At 42.1% G+C, this 19295-nt stretch overlaps 1 protein-coding gene across 3 annotated transcripts in view; it reads left to right on the top strand.

The window, feature by feature from the left end:
- Nucleotides 1–19295, top strand: part of RBM20 (RNA binding motif protein 20) — a 191062-nt gene that overhangs the window by 105393 nt on the left and 66374 nt on the right. Inside the window, exon 1 of one of the 3 annotated variants that reach the window (XM_019646592.1) lies at nucleotides 14493–14758. The exons of the other annotated variants lie outside the window; for them this stretch is intronic. Within the exon in view, the coding sequence (XP_019502137.1) occupies nucleotides 14676–14758 (83 nt within the window). The 5' untranslated portion in view covers nucleotides 14493–14675. Of the gene's footprint in view, nucleotides 1–14492; nucleotides 14759–19295 lie in introns of those variants that run through there. 3 annotated transcript variants of the gene reach the window in all.

Here is a 19295-nt window from a genome sequence, read left to right on the forward strand (position 1 = left end):
GGTTCAAGCTTTCCCCCAAAACTGGCCTGGCAGGGCAGCACTGTCTTTCAACAACTCCTCAGTGTTTTTAGGGTGATTTATCTAAAGTTGTTTTCAGTCCAGAGGGCTTATTTGAATAATCCACAACCTAGCCTGCCCTTACAGGAAATAGCTATTACATTTTTATTGTATAAAATGATGCATTTGTGTTTATCAACTATTATATTTGCCTTTAGGAAGTTCACAGTGCAAAAAGTTCAAGGGAATGGAAGCCCACATGTTTTAGTGGTTTTAAGAGATTAGCAGTGGCCATATGGAAGAGTGACCTGGTGCAGACTTTTGGGGAAAAAAGATGTGAGGCTTTTGATGTATTATCCCATTAACGTGACATTCAAGAACCCATCTTGCTTGACGCTGCTTGTTCTTTCCTCAAGGGGTGACTTCAATTGGTTGGCCATTAAGTGACATCCTTGCCTTAAAAAACTAACCACCAAAGGAAAACCACTCTTCGCTGGTTTCCCAGCCATCTTGGCCTGGTCCTGAGCGGCCCTGTCGTGGCCAAGGTCCAGCCTTTTCAAGTTAGGGGCAGCTGTGAGGGCAGTTGGTTTTGATTCAGACTATAGAGACAACATTAGTCTGCAGACTCTTGTCTCATGCCCTGATGCCTTAACTCTAACGTGTGTCTGTGACAGTGAAGGTGGATTCCTGACTCTGGCCATGGATAAGTGGATACACTTGGGCTAGCTTTGTGAGTCCAGTCTTTGGCTCACCCTCAACATCACGTTTTGACCAGTTGGTCTTGGATCAAACCTTTAAAACTTTAAATCCCAAATGTCAAGAATGAATGTTTTTTTTTTTTAGCTAAGCCATCCTGCCACCTGTTGGCAGCTCAGCTCGGGAATCAAACCGGCAACTCTGTTGCTCAGAGCTCGCACTGTTGAGCGAGCTCTTTTTTTTTAAAATTATTATTATTATTATTTTTTTTTAAATTGTGAAATGCACATTTTTTAGAGTTAGTTTCAGCTGTACAACACAGTGCAATAGTTATACTTTTTACCCCTCAAAATGACAACCCCCCTCCCCCAATCCGCCGCCTCACTTCCCCCCAATATCATACATATCTATTACAATTCCCTTGACTCCACTCCCACACTATACTCCACATCCCATAACTATATATATATATATATATTTACATATAGTTGACATACAATATTATACAACATCAGCTTCAGGTGTACAGTGCAGAGATCAAGCCTCTACCCCATCCATGATGTGGTCTCCCTAGCAAGACATGTGACCATCTGACACCCTACAAAATATTTACAACATTATTAATTATATTCCTCAAACTGTCTTTCATATCCCTGTGGCAATATTGTAGTTACCTATTTATGCTGTCTAATCCCTTCCCTTTCTCCCTCATCCCCACCCCCCTCCCAACTAGAAACCATCAGTTGTTCCTCTATATCTCTGAAACCATTTCTGTTTACTTTGTTGAGCGAGCTCTTTACAAGAATGAATTTTTGACCACTCGAGATGGAGACTTCTGAAATTATAATCAACACGAGGAAAAGCCTATAAATCATTTGTTGATTCAGAAACCATTTAAAGGACTTCTACTGTCTGGAAAGCACCATGCTGGATATTGTGGAGTTCTTGTCCTCGGAATGCTTATCATCTGATCCTGTGCAGAGAGCTCAAGGACAGTCACCTAAGAGGGGAAACAGATTTAGAGGGTCCCTGAGGCTGGTTGTGAGAGTGATCTGGAATGTTTGTCATCCTGTTGCTCGTGAGGTTTGATTCGGCTGATCTGCCTGGCTGGTGTTCTCTTCCTTCCCCATATCTCAGTGAGTGTCTCTCCTGAATTTCGGCTCACATCAGTGAGTGTGACCATCCCAACTGGAGGAGCACCATCTTTTGGCCAAGGTGTAAAGGTGGCTCTGCTTCTCTGTTTAAGACTCAGCAAAAGACAAATTTGAATAAAGCCTGAAGGCGGGAACCGGTCTTGCTGCTTATCACCAGGCTTCATGTAATCTTGGGCAAAGAAACTAAAATTAACTCATGATCTATGCATCAGAATAGACCCAATTTCCTGGAAATCATTTCAGAATGGATATTGAGATTTGATTAATAAGATGTGGCTGGAGTGAAAGATATATTCTCCTTGCCAATTCTCTCAAAACTCATTGTTCTGCAGTGCTCCTACACAAGTGAGGTTGGTGCATTTATTAATGAATTCCACCAAGACAGCAGTTAGAACTTGAGCAAACAATTGCCATGTGTGCTTTAAAGGGGAAACCAGCTTCAAATCAGATTTGTTTTCTCAGCGAGAATTGAGGGCATGCTGTGGAAGCTTCTCCAAGCTGCCCCTCTCTTTCCTGGCAAGCTGCCAGGAGGTTAGCTTTTGCCCTCCAACTTCCTTGACTATGAGGAATCCTTCCTAGTTTGATTCTGAGTGCAGGTTCTGCCTGTTCTTGTTTTTGCTTTCTATTTGTTATTCTCCGTTCATTGCATGTGCTCTTTTTTCCATTCCTTGTTCCTCTGATTAGTATTGCTGAGTACAAAAGGGTGACTTTGTACTCAGCTTGTTATGAAAGTTCAGCAATGTGTGACACATGGTGTTTTCCAGCTTTTATATCTTTATACTCTACTGGTATTTGGCCGGGAGATCACGTGTCCCTGAATACAATACTCAGATTTTAATTGAAGTGAATAATAAAACAAAGTTGTAGTAGACTGATTCCTCCTCCTCTTCCTCCAGAGGGGTATGGGAAGGCACTCAGAGAGCACGCAGAGTGTTAAAATACCAACTCCTTAAACTTAGAATAGATTCCATCCTATTACTTGCTTCTTTATATATATGTGGAGGAAAAGTGATTCCATGTTGGAGGGTGTCTAATACTATGTTAGAGGGTATTTTGATGTTTTGCAAAAGCAGAGAAGGAAGACAGTGCAAGTGCTGGGCACAGCACTGTTGTCTGGCTGATAGAGGTGATTAAAGGCAATCCGTGTTCTTGGCAGAGAATCAGGGCAAGGTTGGGTGTCAGCTACTCTGCTCCTCCCTGGGCACGCCCACAATACTCTCCCAGGTGCTCTTGATGGGGCCCATACTTAGACGTTTATCTTGGTCCATGGGAAGATAAGCTGCAGCTGTCTTGGGTGGTTTGTATCCTGTGATCTTGTAATGATGGGGTAGACCCTTCTGCGAGTCATTTATTCAACAGTATTTGCTGAGCTTCTGCTTGTGCCTGATGCTATTCTAGGTGTTGGGCATGCAGCAATAGAAGAGGCAGACAAGCTCCCTGTTCTCAGGGGAGGGACAGGAAATAGAGCACAAAATAAACAAGGTAATTTCCGAGAGCGATAAAGGTAGGCTAAGGGGACAGAGAGTGTCCATATGTTCTGCTCTAGATTCCTGGTCTGAGGTGGCCTTTTTGGGAAGATGACAGTAGCACAGGGACCTGAGGTTGAGAAGGAGCCAGTCATGAAGATCTGAAGCAGTGCTGTCTGGCAGAACCCCCTGAATGCTGGAGATGTTATATACAGTGCTGTCCAGTATGGTAGCCGCTCGTCCCATGTAACTATTGCACACTTGAAATGTGGCTAGTACGACTGAGGAATTGTGTTTTAAATTTTATTTAGTATTAATAACTTAAATGTAAATAGCTACATGTGGCTAATAACCACCCTATTAGAGAGTGCAGATCTAGTGCAAGGACTTTTAAGCAGAAAGAACAGAATGTGCAAAGGTCTCAAGAATATGGCCACCCTGAGAACCCTGCACGGATGTATGTCTGGAAGCTATGTACAGTCTTTAAAGAGCAAATCTGAAAATCTTAATAATGCTTCCTGCCTCTGTTTTGTGGGCCCCTGAGAACATACAGAGGAACAACAGTTAACCAGATGGGAGTTAAAAATCTCTGCCGAAGAAGGGTTTTCCTTTCCTAGAAGGGCTCATTCGCACATCATTGGACTCACAACCTTTGTCTGGCTTCCTCTGAGAATGGGCTGTGGCTGGCCTTTGTCTGTGCAGGATGTAGCCGTTACATGGGCCCAGCTCGATTATTAAAGGAACGAATCCTATCTTTGGTCTTCCTTGCATCATCTTCCTGTACCAAGAGGCTGGAACCTCTACCATTGCTTTTTCAAGGGGTTACAAGGCAGATTCTTCTTACTGCCTTCCATCCATCCCAGGAGCCTGAGATCTCATCTGTTCTGGCTTAACTTTTCTTTTTTCCCCCTCACTGCTAAAGATGGCATAGCCAGCCCTGGTTATAAAGAGAAACTGGTGTTTAGAGATACCATGAGTTGCCATTGATGTTGAAACGGTTACAAAAAAAGCGGGGAGAGGGGAGGGGAGGGGAGAGGAGGAAAGGGGAGGTTTCCAATAGTTTTCTCACATGCCACACATGCCCTGGGATCTCTTAAGCTGTGGAAACCTCTGTACCTCTTGGCCGAGAAGTGGGCTATTCCAAGCAGTCACTGGCTTATCCCAGCAGGGTAGAGAAGGGAGTGGCAGGGAGCAGCTCTGCCCATCCAGTGTGGGTAGAGATTTGCTCCAGCAAGATTCCCAGCTGCAAGAGGTGGCCTCTCCTGGCTCAGTGTGCTGAGGATTAGAGGAGGCTCAGCCACACAGTCTAATCCTGGGTTAGCCTGGATTAGTCATTGGTTACCATTCTCTTGGCACTTGCATAGGCAAAAGAAAACACAATTATCAAGCACCACACTGAAAACTATATAAAACTGAGCCAAGGGGATCCAAATGTTAAATTGGAGACTACAGGCCCAAGGCCATTTCTGGGGGTTGGACGGTGACCTTACCTTTTCCCCTTGGTCCTGCCTGACTGTCTGCAGTTAACTCAGAGCTCCTCCTCTCTGCCCCCCAAGCCAGCAGTGGTTTGGGGTGGAGCCGACAAGGGGAAAGCATAGAGGCTGCTGACTTTGAACTGTGGCATGTACCAAGAAGCTGTCGTGATGTTCATGACCTTGATCTCTCTGATGAGAAGTCTGAGGTCATAAAGTGAACCTTTGTTTACCCCTGAACAATGTGCTGGCATGTTCTGCCTGCTTTGTGCAAGGTGCCTTCCTGGAACACGAGTGTGAAAACCCATCTGATTTGTGTGCTGTGGCCTATATGAGACATGGCCTGGCCACACCTGTGTCGGTCCCTCACTCCTCCATGTGCCCTGCCCTTACTTTTTGGCATGTGGGTCTCCAGGAGAGACGTGCCTGCTAGAAGCGCCCCTTTCCCAGGGGAAAAGGGCTGTCTACACAACTTAATATGAGAGTTTTATTTGAAGGTCCTTATAAGCTAGATGGGACAGTATTAGCCCAGCTGAATTGAAAAGTAATTCTAGGGCTGGCCAGGTGGCACAGTTGGTTAGAGTGCAAGCTCTGAGCAACAGGGTAGCCGGTTCAATTCCCACATGGACCAGTGAGCTGTGCCTGAGCTGAGCTGCTGCTGAGCTGCCAACAGGTGGCAGATGGCACATGCTCCTAACAACAAGGTTGCCAGTTCGACTCCCACATGGGATGGTGGGCTGTGCCCACCCCACAACTGGATTGAAAGTGGCAACTGGACTCAGAGCTGAGCTTGCACCCTCTACAACTAAGATTGAAGGACAACAACTTGACTTGGAGCTGATGGGTCCTGGAAAAACACAATATTCCCCTTCCCCAATTCCTTAACACTGTTCCCTTCCCCAATTCCCCAATAAAATCTTAAAAAAAAAAAGGAATTCTAAAAAATTACTTTTTTTCACTGAAAAAAAACCCCATGTTTATTGAGGAAAAATTGAAACATTTATAAAAGGAGAAAGGAGAAAAAAAAATGACCTAAGATTTCACTGTCTAAACACAGCTGCCCTGTTAATATTTTGGTGAGTTCTCTAATATATATTTTTTCTACCTAAGGATTGTTTTGCCTTTTACATGTCTGTAACCATAGGGGTGTGTGTGTGTGTGTGTGTGTGTGTGTGTGTGTGTGTGTGTGTGTCTGTCCTCACGTGTGAGCACTGATTTTTAATTTCACATTAAATAGTAAGTGGATAGTAAACATCACTTTTGATGGCTATAAGGTATGCCCTAAGTTCCTGTGTACTTGGCACTTGGGTATTTTGAGCCATAAGGACTCAGTAACTGGCTGCAGGTCACAGAGTGAGGTGGCGATGAAGCCAGGTGCTGCCGAGCACTCCTTACACTCGCTGGTTCTCAGCCTTTCACTGTCTTCATCCCTCACACATGGGCTGTATATTCCTGCCAGTGTGTCTTTTTACTGCGTATAATCCCTCCCCCCCCACAACGGAGGATCACCACACCACCTACTTTGGGACACCTCCCCAGCAATGGAAGCCAAATTACCCCTTTCATCATGTCTCCTCAAGAAATTCAGTATCCTAATAAATAGCAATATTTGTTTGGGTCAGATTTGCCTCCTGCTTCTCCTAAACCAAGTCCCACCCCAAACCCTTCGCATCCCCTTGTGTTCATGCTAGCTCTGTACAGGAGAGTGGATTAGCCAGGGGAAAGGGGCAGGCTGGGATGCCCAGCAAATGGCCTTCGGCTGTGGTGCTCTGGCAACTGCTGCTGTCAGAGTGAATGGGTGACATGGCTCCCACCCCTTCTGTCCCTCTCAGAGTTCTTCTGTCCCCTTCAGGACTGGCTTCATGGGCATGTGTTCACATAGGGCCTTTTGCTCAGAATGGTTCTATGCTTGGTTGAATGCTCTACTGTTGCCATCTTGAAATTCTTAATTTTTTAACAACAACCGTGCATTTTCATTTTTCACTGGGCCCCACAAATTATTGGGTTGTTGGAAAAGTCATGACACATGTTTGCAACAGATGGCACTAGTTCATTTTTGGAAGTACTAGAGTCATTCGCATCTATGTTATTGCTATGTCATTTGACAGCTGACAGTCCTAGCTTCATTCTAAAAAAAAAAATTAAGCGATTTGGTTAAGTTTTGGAGATTTTACAACAAGTTGAAGGTGGAAGACCAAACTGTGCATTGTTGCCACATTTTACTGTTTTACTTCCATAAAGGGAAGAATGCGTGTCAAACTTGTGAAAAGTTGCATAAAGTTTATGGTGACAATGCTCCACAAGAACATCAGTGCCAACGATGGTTCACAAAATTCCGTGCTGGTGATTTTGATCTCAACGACGCTCCTCGGTCAGGGAGGCCCACTGAGGTTGATGACGACAAAATAAAGGCATTGACCGAGTCAAACCCACTTTACACGACACGAGAGATTGCAGAAACATTGAACATCCATCATTCAAGCATTCACGACCACTTGAAGAAGCTGGGACACGTAAGCAAGCTCCATATTTGGGTTCCTCATGAACTCAAAGAAGTTCATTTGATGGCGTGTATAAACATCTGCAATATGCTCATTAAACGTGAGGAAAACGACCCTCTTTTGAAGTGACTGATAACTGGTGATGAGAAGTGGATTGTTTACTACAATGTGGTGCGCAAACAGTCTTGGTCCCGACGTGATGATTTGCCTCAAACGACATCGAAAGCAGACATTCATCAGAGGAAGGTTATGCTCTCAGTGTGGTGGGATTTTAAAGGTGTTGTGTTTTTCGAGCTCCTACCAAGGAAACAAACAATCAATTCAAATGTGTACTGTTGGCAATTGGACAGTTTGAATGAATCCATCATCCAGAAACGTCCAGAGCTTGTTAATTGTAAAGAAGTTATGTTCCATTGCAACAATGCAAGACCACACACAAGTTTGATCACCTGTCAAAAATTATTGGAGCTTGGATGGGATGTGTTGCCACACCCACCATACTCGCCTGACCTTGTGCCATCAGACTTCCACTTGTTTCGCCCTCTTCAAAACTCCTTGTGTGGTATAACGTTCAATTCAGATGAGGCTGTAAATCAGCACCTTGTTCAGTGTTTTGCAAATAAAGACAGGTCCTTCTATGAATGAGGAATTATGAAGCTCACTGAAAGATGGCAAAAGGTTATCGAACAAAACGGGCAATATATCATTGATTGATCTTTGTTCTTTATATAAATAAATGACCTTTGAAAAACATAGACAAAGTATGTCATGACTTTTCTGACAACCCAATATGTAGCCAGTCCTGCTCTCATTACACTTGGAACACACCTTACATGAAGCAATCATCTTATGTTACTCTGTGATTTACACTTGTGACTCACCTCGAACACTGGGAAGTGTTTTCATAGAAGAACAAAGTCTTTGGAATTGAACAGACTTTGTTTCATATAACCACATGCTGACTTTAGGACTTTGGATAAGTTATTCAGTTATTTGGAGGCTCAGTGTTCTCATCTGTGAAGTGGGAATAGTGATCTTCATTTTTTAAGACTTGCGAAGATCAAGAGAATGTGTGACGTGAGTAGCATAATGCCTGTGTACACGCACTCAGTATTACCTTGTGTTCCTCCTTCCTGCCTTGCCTGTCACAGTGCTGGTATACAGTAAGCGCTCAACATGCACTTACTATATTTTAGTTTGTGATGGTCAGTTTGCGCCTCTTCATTTCCAAATGGGGCCAGGGTTTGCATCCTAATGCCTGGGTAAGAGCTAGAACCACACAGTTAGAAGGACTCATTCTAAGTCCTGACTTTTCTTCTCCCCGGAATCACACTCCAGGCCATGTATCAGGATACCTTTTTTCTTCATAATTAAGTTCACCATCCATTTATCATGCTATGGTGCTCATAATAGCAGATCCTCAGCCAGCGTTGACTACACTACACTAGGCACTGGGCTATTGGACACACACACACACACCTTGGACCGTAATCTTGGACATAGCATGGTCCTTACCCCATTTCCTGTGACTGGTTGCAGCTGTCTGGCTCCAGAGCCTGTGTTCTCAGCACTACCCAGCACTGCCTTTCATTCATTGGCAGGCAAGAGCACAGCCTTGGATATGGGTTTGGGAAGATGTGTGTGGTGGAGCACGTTTCAGTAAACTATTATTTAAATTTATTTTATTTTATTTTATTTTATTTTTCCACTATCCCTTCTTTTTGGCAACCATCTGTTTGTTCTCTCTATCTATGAGTCTGTTTCTGGTTTTTGTTTTTTTAGATTCCACATATATGTGAAATCATATAGTATTTTTCTTCCTCTGTATGTCCTTTTTGGAGAAATGCCTATTCAGGTCTTCTGTCTAATTTATTTCACTTAACATATGAGGAAGATACAGTATACATTATGGATATATTATGTATGTAAATATATACATAATATATACTGTATCTTCTTTATCCATTCATATATCAATAACCACCTATGTTGCTTTCATATCTTGGCTGTTGTAAATAATGCTGCAATGAACATAAGGGTGCATATATCTTTTTGAATTAGTATTTTTTTATTTTCTTCAGGTGAATACCCAGAAGTGGTATCCCTGGGTCATATGGCAACTCTATTTTTAATTTTTTAAGGAATCACCATACCGTGTTCCTTAGTGGCTGCACCACTTTATGATCCCACCAATGTTCTACGAGGGTTCCCTTTTCTCCACATCCTCGCCAGCATTTGTTATTTGTTGATTTTTTTTTTTATATAGCCATTCTGACAGGTGTGAGGGGATATCTCATTGTGGTTTTGATTTGCATTTCCCTGATAATTAGCCATGTTGAGTACCTTTTCATGTCTGTTGGCCATCTTTATGTCCTCTTTGGAGAAATGCCTATTTAAGTCCTCTGCCCATTTTTTAATTGAATTGTTTGTTTTTTTTGGTGTTAAGTTGTATGAGTTTCTTATATATTTTGAATATTAACCCCTTATCAGATGTATCATTTGCAAATATCTTCTCCCATTCAATAAGTTATCTTTTCATTTTGTTGATGTTTTTCTTTGCTGTGCAAAAACTTATTTTTTTTTTTTAAGATTTTTATTGGGGAATTGGGCGGATGGGAACAGTGCTGGGGAATTGGGGGAAGGGGAACAGACAAGTTGCTGTCGTTTTGTTCTTCAGTCTAGTTGTGGAGGACGTTGCTTCACTGGCCCAAGTTGGCACCATCATTGCACTCTTCCCGGGCAAGGCACATCAATTCGCCGGCTTCTGGATGGCCACTCATGCTGGCTGCTGGCTACATACGGTAGCCCGTGGCAACCTACTGCCACAGGGGCTGCAGCCTATGCCGTCACCGGCGACTCATGGCAGCCCAGCTCCAGGTTGAGCTGTTGTTCAGCATCTTAGCTGTGGAGGGCAGTGTCACTGGCCCTCATATGTGGGATCCGAACCGGGGCCCTCTGGCGTCCCAAGCCAGTTCTTAACCGTCGCGCCACTCGGCCGGCCCTGTGCAAAAACTTTTTAGTTTGATATGGTCCCATTTATTTATTTTTTCTTTGGTTGTTCTTGCCTGAGGAGATATATTTAAAAAGATATTGCTAAGACTGATATCAAAGAGTTTAATACCTATGTTTTCTTCTGAGAGTTTTATGGCTTCAGCTCATACTTTTAAGTCTTTAATCCATTTTGAGTTTATTTTTGTATGTGGTATAAGAAAGTGTTCCAGTTTCATTTTTTTGCATGTATTTGTCCAGTTTTCCCAACACCACTTATTGAAGAAACTGCCTTTACCCTATTGTATATTCTTACCTCCTTTGTCATAGATTAGTTAACTATATAAGTGAGAATTTATTCCTGGGATCTCTATTCTATTCCATTGGTCTATATATTTGTTTTTATGCTAGCACCATGTTTTGATTGTTATAATTTTGTAATATAGTTTGAAATCAGGAAGTGTGAGACTTCCCACTTTGTTCTTTCTCAAGATTTCTTTGAGTATTTGGGGTCTTTTCTGGTTCCGTATAAATTTTAGGATGTTGTTCTAGTTCTGAGAAGAATTCCATTGGTATTTTAATAGAGATTTCTTTGAATCTGTATATTGCTTTAGGTAGTGAGGATGTTTTAACAATATTAACCCTTCCAATCCATGAGCATAGTATATCCTTCCATTTATTTGTATCTTCAGTTTTTTTTTCCATAGTTTTCAGAGTTATAGGTCTTTCACATCTTTGCTTAAATTTATTCCTGGGTATTTTATGCTTTTTGATGCAATTGTAAATAAGATTGTTTTCTTAATTTCTCCTTCTTATTGTTCATTATTAGTATATAGAAACAACAGATTTCTGGATATTGATTTTGTATTACTGAATTCATTTATTAGTTTTAATAGTTTTTTGGTGGAGTCTTTGGGATTTTCTATTATAATATCATGTCGTCTGCAAATGTGAGAGTTTACTTCTTTCTTTCTGATTATGATGCCTTTTATTTCTTTGTCTTGTTTGATTGCTGTGGCTAGGACTTCTAATACTATGTTTAATAAAAGTGGTGATTGTGGGCATCCTTGTCTTGTTCATGATCTTAGAGGAAAAAGCTTGCAACTTTTCATCACTGAGTATGAAATAGCTGTGGGTTTGTCAGATATAGCTTTATTTTGTTGAGGTATGTTCCCTCTGTATCCACTTTGTTGAGAGTTTTTATCATAAAAGGATGTTGAATTTTGTCAAATGCTTTTTATGCATCTATTGATATGATTATATGATTTTTATCCTTCATTTTGTTGATGTGATGTATCATGTTAATTGTTTTATGGATGTTGAACCATCCTTATATCCCTGGAATAAATCCCACTTGATCATGTATATTAATGTATTGTTGAATCTGGTTTGCTAATATTTTGTTGAGAATTTTTGCATTTATGCTCATCAAGGATATTGGTCTGTAATTTTCTATTTGTTTTATTTTTTTTGTAATGTCTTTCTCTTGTTTTGAATCGGGGTAATGCTGGCTTTATAGAATAAGATTGGAAGCATTCTTTCCTCTTCAGTTTTTGGGAATAGTTTAAGAAGGATAGGTATTAATTCTTCTTTAAATATTTGGTAGAATCCAACTGTGAAGCCACTTGGTTCTGGACTTTTGTTTGTTGGGAGGTTTTTTGTTTTTAATTATTATTACTGCTTCAATTTCGTTGCTAGTAATTGGTCTGGTTAAATTTTCTATTTCTTCCTAGTTGAGTCTTAGAAGGTTGTATGCTTTTAGAAATTTAGTCATTTCTTCTAGGTTGTCTAATTTTTTGGCATATAATTGTTCATAGTATTCTTTAATATTTCTTTGTATTTCTGTGGTATTGGCTGTAATATTCCTTTCATCTATGATTTTATTTATTGGACTTTATTTTTCTTGCTGAGTCTGGCTAAAAGTTTGCCAATTTTGTGTATCTTTTTCAAAGAACCATCTCTTAGTTTCATTGATTTAAAAAATAATTTTAATCTCTATTTTGTTTATTTCTGCTCTGATCTTTATTATTTCCTCCCTTCTATTTACTTTGGGTTTTCTTTTTTATTTATTTATTTTTTTTCCTAGTTCCTTTAGGTGTAAAGTTAGATGGTTTATTTGGGATTTTTCCTGTTTCTTGAGGTAGGTCTGTATAGCTATGAACTTCCCTCTTAGAACTGCTTTTGCTGCATCCCATAAATTTTGGAAAATTGTCTTTTCATTTTCATTTGTCTCAAAGTGGTTTTTGATTTCCTCTTTGATCCATTGGTTATTAGGTAGTGTGTTGTTTAGTTTCCAAGTATTTGGTTTTTTTCCCAATTTTCTGTCTATAGTTGATTTCTAGCTTCATGCCATTGTGGTCCTAAAAGATGCTTGATATGATTTCAATCTTCTTGAATTTATTGAGTCTTGTTTTGTAGCCTAATATGTGATGTATCCTGGAGAATGTTCCATGCCCGTGTGACAAAAATGTGTATTCTGCAATTTTGGGATGAAATGTTCTATAAATGTCTGTTCAGTAAACTCTTATCCTAAGAAAATCCTGAGCATAATGAAATAAGACAGAGAGAGAGGAAGGGCAAAATGAGCAATCCATCACGGGAGCCCTGCCTTGCACCTTGGGGAAACCTAGTAGATCATGGGAGGGACCCAAGGCCAGAGCAGAAATTCAGTTGCAGCCAGGTTGGCTGGTTCCCATAGGTCAGGATCTGGGACTGGCGCCTTTAGGTGTCTGTGACTGTGTCATGGGCGGAGAGCCAGGCAAGCATGGGGCAGACTGTGGGCTGTGACTAAAATAGGAAGAAAGAGTCCTTGGGCTCTCTGGGGAGCTCACTGGGCAAGTGGGCCTCTGGTGGGCAGCTGGAAACTGGCTGTTCAGACAGACATGACTGACTTTCACTTTGACTTTTCAGTAGTCTGCAGGAACATCACACACTGACCTAGCAGGAGAGAAGCTTCCTTGATACCAGTGACCATACCCTGCCCCACCTCTAAGGGTGTAAGTAAAATAGGAGAACCTAGTGAGCTTTAATCCCTAGTCCTTTATAAGCAATTTTGGGGAGATTGTACCTTGTAAAAAGCGTAACCTCCTGGGTAATTTTGAGAGGGGATTATATTGGATACTGGGCATTACAGATGAATATCAGACGGTCCAGACAGGACAAACTGGGATGATGGCTCTCTATGTAACCTGGCAGTGAGATACCTGTGGACAGCAGATTTTGATTTAGAAAATCATGCGAAGGTTTCGTTTGGTTTGATTGTGTGAGTATTGCAGTGTGAGATTTGGAAAGAGAAGAGGGAAACAGAGTGGCAGGAGAATGATGGCTGCTGGGGAGAAAAATGATCGAATTCCTGAGTAATTAAACAATAAATCAGGCAAAGTCCATCCGTAGATCGCAGGGCCTTCAGTCAGTTCCTCACAGAGGGGGCTTTTTGGCTTTTTTTTCTTTTCTTTCTTTTTCTTTATATTGCGGGGTATCATATTTTCTGTAAGACTGTGGAAGGGCTCAGCCTTAGGGCAGTTTCTCAGCTGTGGCACTATTGATATATGGGGCTGTGTAATCCTTATTTGTGGGGTTTGTTCTGAAGATTGTAGGATTTCAGTGGCATCCCTGACCTCTGCCCAGTAAACGCCAGTAGCAACCTCCAGCTCTGACAAACAAAATGTCTCCAGCGTTCCCTGGGGGGGAAAATCTCCCTTAGTTAAGATCCACTGCTTAGAGCAGAAGATAGTCCATTTTTCTTGCTGAAAAGTATTGTAGGTGAAATGATGGATTGCCTCACTCCCTCTCTTGATCCACACACGCAAAAAAGAAGGGGCAAGCCGTTCAGGAGGTTTGCTGGTTTGGAGTCAGTTTGTTGGTGCTATCTGATGTGGTTACATCGCTACAGGTCCTTTTGAGGACCTTCAAGACCAAATTGTCATCCACAAAACCCAGTATAAAAAAAGAGCAAGTAAGCAAACAAACAAACTACCATCACTACCACCTCCACCAACAAGAAGTAGGAAAATAAACCAGGACAGGAGGCTTTGGAGTTTGATTAAAAATGGCCACGTGATTAGCCCAAGTCCTCCCCCCTTCAGAAGTGTTCTCAGAAGCTGGCCTGGGTGTTGATATGTGAAGAGACTGAGAACATGTGGCGTAAACATCGACTGATATTGTTTGCCATTTACACTCAGCATGTGTAATGCAGCAGGAATGGCTCCCGGCGGTGGCATGTGACTCCCCTTCCAGATGGGTATGCGGGGCGCTGGGACGCTCTTTCCCTTTCTCTCGCTCCCTCGCTTGCGTTCCCCCTCCTCTGCCCCTTTCCAGACTCCTGAGAGTTTAAGCGGAAGCTTGTCATGATTGGCATGCAGAAAGCTGGTAGAATGTCATTGGAATTTTCTAGGGAGGCACATGCGCAACACCCAAAATGACTCCCGGCGTCGGTGGCCTCAGGTCAGCGCTCAATGCCAGGCTCCCTGGTCTTTTTCAGAAAGGTAAGGTTGCATGACGTCATCCTACCTTTCCCCAGCACAAGGGGGAAATCAAGGGGTTTCTTTTTATTCTCTGGTCCAGGCAGCACTTCTGACCATGTCGTTGGCGCTAAGCATTTGTGCATGAGTGTGCGATTTCTCCGTATCCCCACCCCCTCGCGTTTAAAAAAATGGTAATAAATGATTCATAACGGCAGGGTAACATGTGACTTCAAACAGCTCCCCATGATCCCATTGAAATCATCAATCCCAATGTCAGGAAGTCTAGAAGCTGTTTTTTACACTGGTTACTAAACTCTTATAAAGAAAAGTCGGGTGGCCGCGGGAAAACAGATTGCGTTATTATCAGATCTGAGGGGAAGGGGACATTTTTAAAATCATGAAGCTTTATGAACGATGGGGGTCTTTTAAGATTGAGGTGTTTTGTGTTAATTGCTGGAGAATGAATACAAAGACGTTTGAAATGTCTCCTATCTGTTCGAGTGCAGAGTCAGACTCATGAACCGGGTGGCGAGTGCCCTGTTAGAATTCATGAGCATGGGATATTTTGCTAAGAAAGAATGCTTAGAAGTTGCTTCTAAGCACCTCTGAAGGAGCCATGATACGTCTTTCAGCAACTAGTAGGTGTCTTTAAATAAAGTTAAATTTCAAAGCAAAACTATTTTAAAGTCCCCAAGCAAGCAGGTAAGCAAGTGTATATACTTCTGTCGCGAGGTTCAGGGGACGTATTTGGACATGGATGTGATGACCTGTTACCAGGCTCAAGCGCAACCAAACATGACTCACCTCTTTCTTTATCTGAGACGATTACAAGTAGCTTCGGCACATCCGGGAGAGGAATACTGGTTTTCTATTTGCAAGTGTGTGCAAGCAAACGCACACATGTACACTTGTAAAATGGCGTGTACAATGTATCTTACATCACGGGAATGTTTTTGACCTTAAAAAAGTCCATTATGTCACTTTGCCACTGGTTTCTGCCTTATTTACATTGGAATCTTTTTTTTTTTTTCTAAGCGTCAGAAAACTGAAGGGGAGAGGGTTAATGTTTTCACACACTTGTTCCCTCCCCCACATGCATGCACTAACAGCTGCCATGTATGATTTTGTGGAATTTGATATTTCGAATGAAATGACTTCCTTATTTTCCATAGTAATATAGTAATCAATTTTACCATAGAGAACTGTGTACATGTCAAGCCTTGGCTGCTCCTAATTAGCAATGGATGGGGGAGCAGGGGAAAGTGCTGGAGAGCAAGTTGGAGTGAAAAGCCAGCCATCGAGTTTTAACCATTCTTTCTTGCCCCAGCCAAGGCAGTTCTCAGTCTGCTTGGATCTTAACCTCAGGTTTAGTTTATGGTGATCTGAGAGAAATATCTAGAATGGCACATGCGACTGTAACCGACGGGCCTGTCCCTCTAACTGTTGCTGCCTTGTCTTTTATTTCCTCTCTGCAGTAACTTTCCTATGGCCACGGCTTTGTAAAATAGAGGCAAAAGCCAGAACTAACCCACCTATAACATTCTCTGCCTTGGGTGGCACCTGTGTTTTTTTGTCTGTAGTCAGAAAGGTATGTTTCTTAAGGCACCAGAAACTTCCATCCACTTTGGGAAATGGAATCTAAGTAGTTATATGGTATATTTATAAAGTTTCAACCTCAAGGTTCTCATTTACTCGAAAGAATTTAAAAGAATTAAACAGTGCACATCTTGAATGCAAACACAGAAACATATACCGCATGTTTCACAATAAAACACTTCGCATATTTTGCTAAGGTCTGCATTCCATGTGCTTAGTGACAATCATAAATTCAAGTGAGTTGAACAAGTGTTTGTTCAGTGCTTCTAATTTGCCTGGCACTGAGCCAGATAGACACTCAGGAATTTGAAAGATTTTAGGATGTGGATGATGTCTTCAAGGTGCTCATAATTTAGAAGGTAAAAGAGTCATCTCCCAGCAAACGTCATCTGGCTCTCTGAGGCAGAAACCTTATGCACCCTCTGGGGGAAGTCTTGCCACAAAAAGTATTTATTGAACTGTGTGGAAGGTGCTTCAAGATAGCGAAGAAATACTGGCTGATGGCCCACTGTGTTTGTGACTCTTTGTGATCTTATAAAAATTTCAGTGTTTATTCTTAAGGATAATTTAAGACAAATGGTTGTGTTGTTTGTTGTGGCAAAAATGGCTTGTGGGGCTCAAAGTAGTGAAGAACAGATTGATTCTACTCCTTTATAGATTGGTGAGTCTCAGACTTTGCTTCACAACATTTCTCCTGGGGAGCTATTGAAAATCCCAATGTCGAGGGTGAATCAGAATCTCTGGAGACGTGGCCCAAGCAACCGTATTTTTTAAAACACCCCAAGTAAATGACAGTGCCACCAAGTTTGAAATCTAATGATATAGATGATTTTACCAAAAAAAATCTTTTGGCTTACAGTGAGCTTGGAAGGTGGACTTTGTCATAATCTCAATGTTGCTTGACCAAAGCATTTTTGGCGTCTGAAGCCTGACCCTTCTGTTCTCCACATTAGTGAACTCAGCGTGCATGGAACTATGCGTCCTTCCCAGTCAACAAACTTGATAACATGATGTGGAGCCAGTCAATCAACCAGTTAAATAAACTATCTGAGGTTGTTTTTGTTTTTGTTTTTGTTTTTAAGATTTTATGGGGGAATCGGGGAAGGGGAACAGACAAGTTGCTGTCCTTTTGTTCCTCGGTCTAGTTGTGGAGGATGTCACTTCACTGGCCCATGTTGGTATTATCATTGTGCTCTTCCCGGGCGAGGCAGATCAGTCGCCGGCGATTGGATGGCCGCTCATGGTAGCTCATGGCAGCCCAACTCCTGGTTGAGCTGTTGTTCACCATCTTAGCTGTAGAGGGCAGTGTCACAGGTCCATGTGGGATCCGAACCGGCAGCCCTGGTGCTCAGCGCTCTTGCTCCCAAGCCAACTCTTAACCAACGAGCCACTCGGCCAGCCCTTATCTGAGGTTTTGTGAACCTTGAATGTTTTGATTCTAGAAGTCCAGACGAACATGTTGATTGAGTCTCTCTCTCTCTCTCTCTCTCTCTTTAAGATTTTATTGGGGAATTGGGGGAGGGGAAGAGTGTTGGGGAATAGTCCTTCAGTCTTAGTTGTGGAGGGTACAACTAGCTCAGCTCCAAGTCCAGTTGCCCAGCCACCCCTCAGCAGCTCGCAGCCGCTCAGCTCAAGGTGCTATGTTCAATCTTAGTTGCGGAGGTGGAGCACAGCCCACCATCCCTTGCAGGAGTCGAACCGGCAACCTTGTTGTTAGGAGCACGTTCTCTCACCAGCTGAACCACCCTGCTGCCTGTTGGCAGCTCAGTGGCAGCTCAGCTCGGGTGCAGCTTACTGGCCCATGTGGGAATCGAACCGGTGATCCTGTTGCTCAGAGCTCGCGCTCTTAACCAACTGAGCCACTCAGCCGGCTGTTGGTTGAGTCTCTTAAAGAAAGGTAGGTATAAGAGTGATTTCAGGTGCTCCCTGAAATTATTTTTGCAATGTTTGAAACCCCCATGGAAACGGAAGCCCTTGGTGTACTGGGAAGCTCATTAAAGGTAGAGGTGGCTCAGTAAAAATACAGTAGTTAATAAATTTTTTGTAACTCACCATAAATTTTCAGAGTTGGAAGGTAGGATTAGTGGCTCTCAAAGGCCAGCATTTGTATCACCTGAACTTGTAAGAAATGCAGATTCTCAGGCCCCAACCCAGACCTCCTGAGACAGAAACGGGCTGAGCCCAGAATCTGTGTTTTAAGAAGCTCTTCTGATGTCCACCAGAGTTTGAAAATCAGTAGTCTGGTTTCACCTTGTCATTTTACAGACAGGTCTACTAATTGGAGGCTAAGGGCCTGTCTCTGAAGTCACCCAGGACTAGAGGAGCAGTAGAGCTAGAACTCAGATCTCTCAGTGTAAAATCTATCTCTATCCCACAACCAGATCATCCTAACTTTCCCGTGAGTCATAAATAACAGCATTAAGAAAACACCCACCATCCTAAAATCATAAGGCAAAAAAAAAAGGAACCTTAAATGTTATCCTCTCATTTTATAGATGAGAAAATTAAGTTCTACAGGGTGAAGAGGGTCCAATAAGATGGTATTGGTGGCAGAGCAGTATAAGAAATGGGTCTACTTACAACCCAAACAGTGCCTTCCCTACCCCCACTGGCCCCCACTGCCTCTTCACTTTTATATGGGCTCCTAGCATTTGGCTTAAATTGTGTTGGTTACAATGTCCAGGTTAACAGTCAGGCAATTCTAGGGGGGGAAAAAAACACAGCGATTTTGATGGAGAATTTTAATTCTTTAAAATTAAACATTTATTCTGATTTAAAATTGGCTTGAATTTCCTAACATTTACCAGAAAAACCTCAGTGATATAAACTACTAAAAGTGAAGTTTAGAGAACATAGGGACCATTCATTCCTTGAGCATATGCTTCATCTCAGAATCATGCAGATTAGACACTTACATCTCCTCAGATCGCACACTGAAATTGCATTTTCTTCAGATTTAGTT

Source organism: Hipposideros armiger, unplaced genomic scaffold, assembly GCF_001890085.2.
Source record: "Hipposideros armiger isolate ML-2016 unplaced genomic scaffold, ASM189008v1 scaffold_105, whole genome shotgun sequence".
Taxonomy (NCBI): Eukaryota; Metazoa; Chordata; class Mammalia; order Chiroptera; family Hipposideridae; genus Hipposideros; species Hipposideros armiger.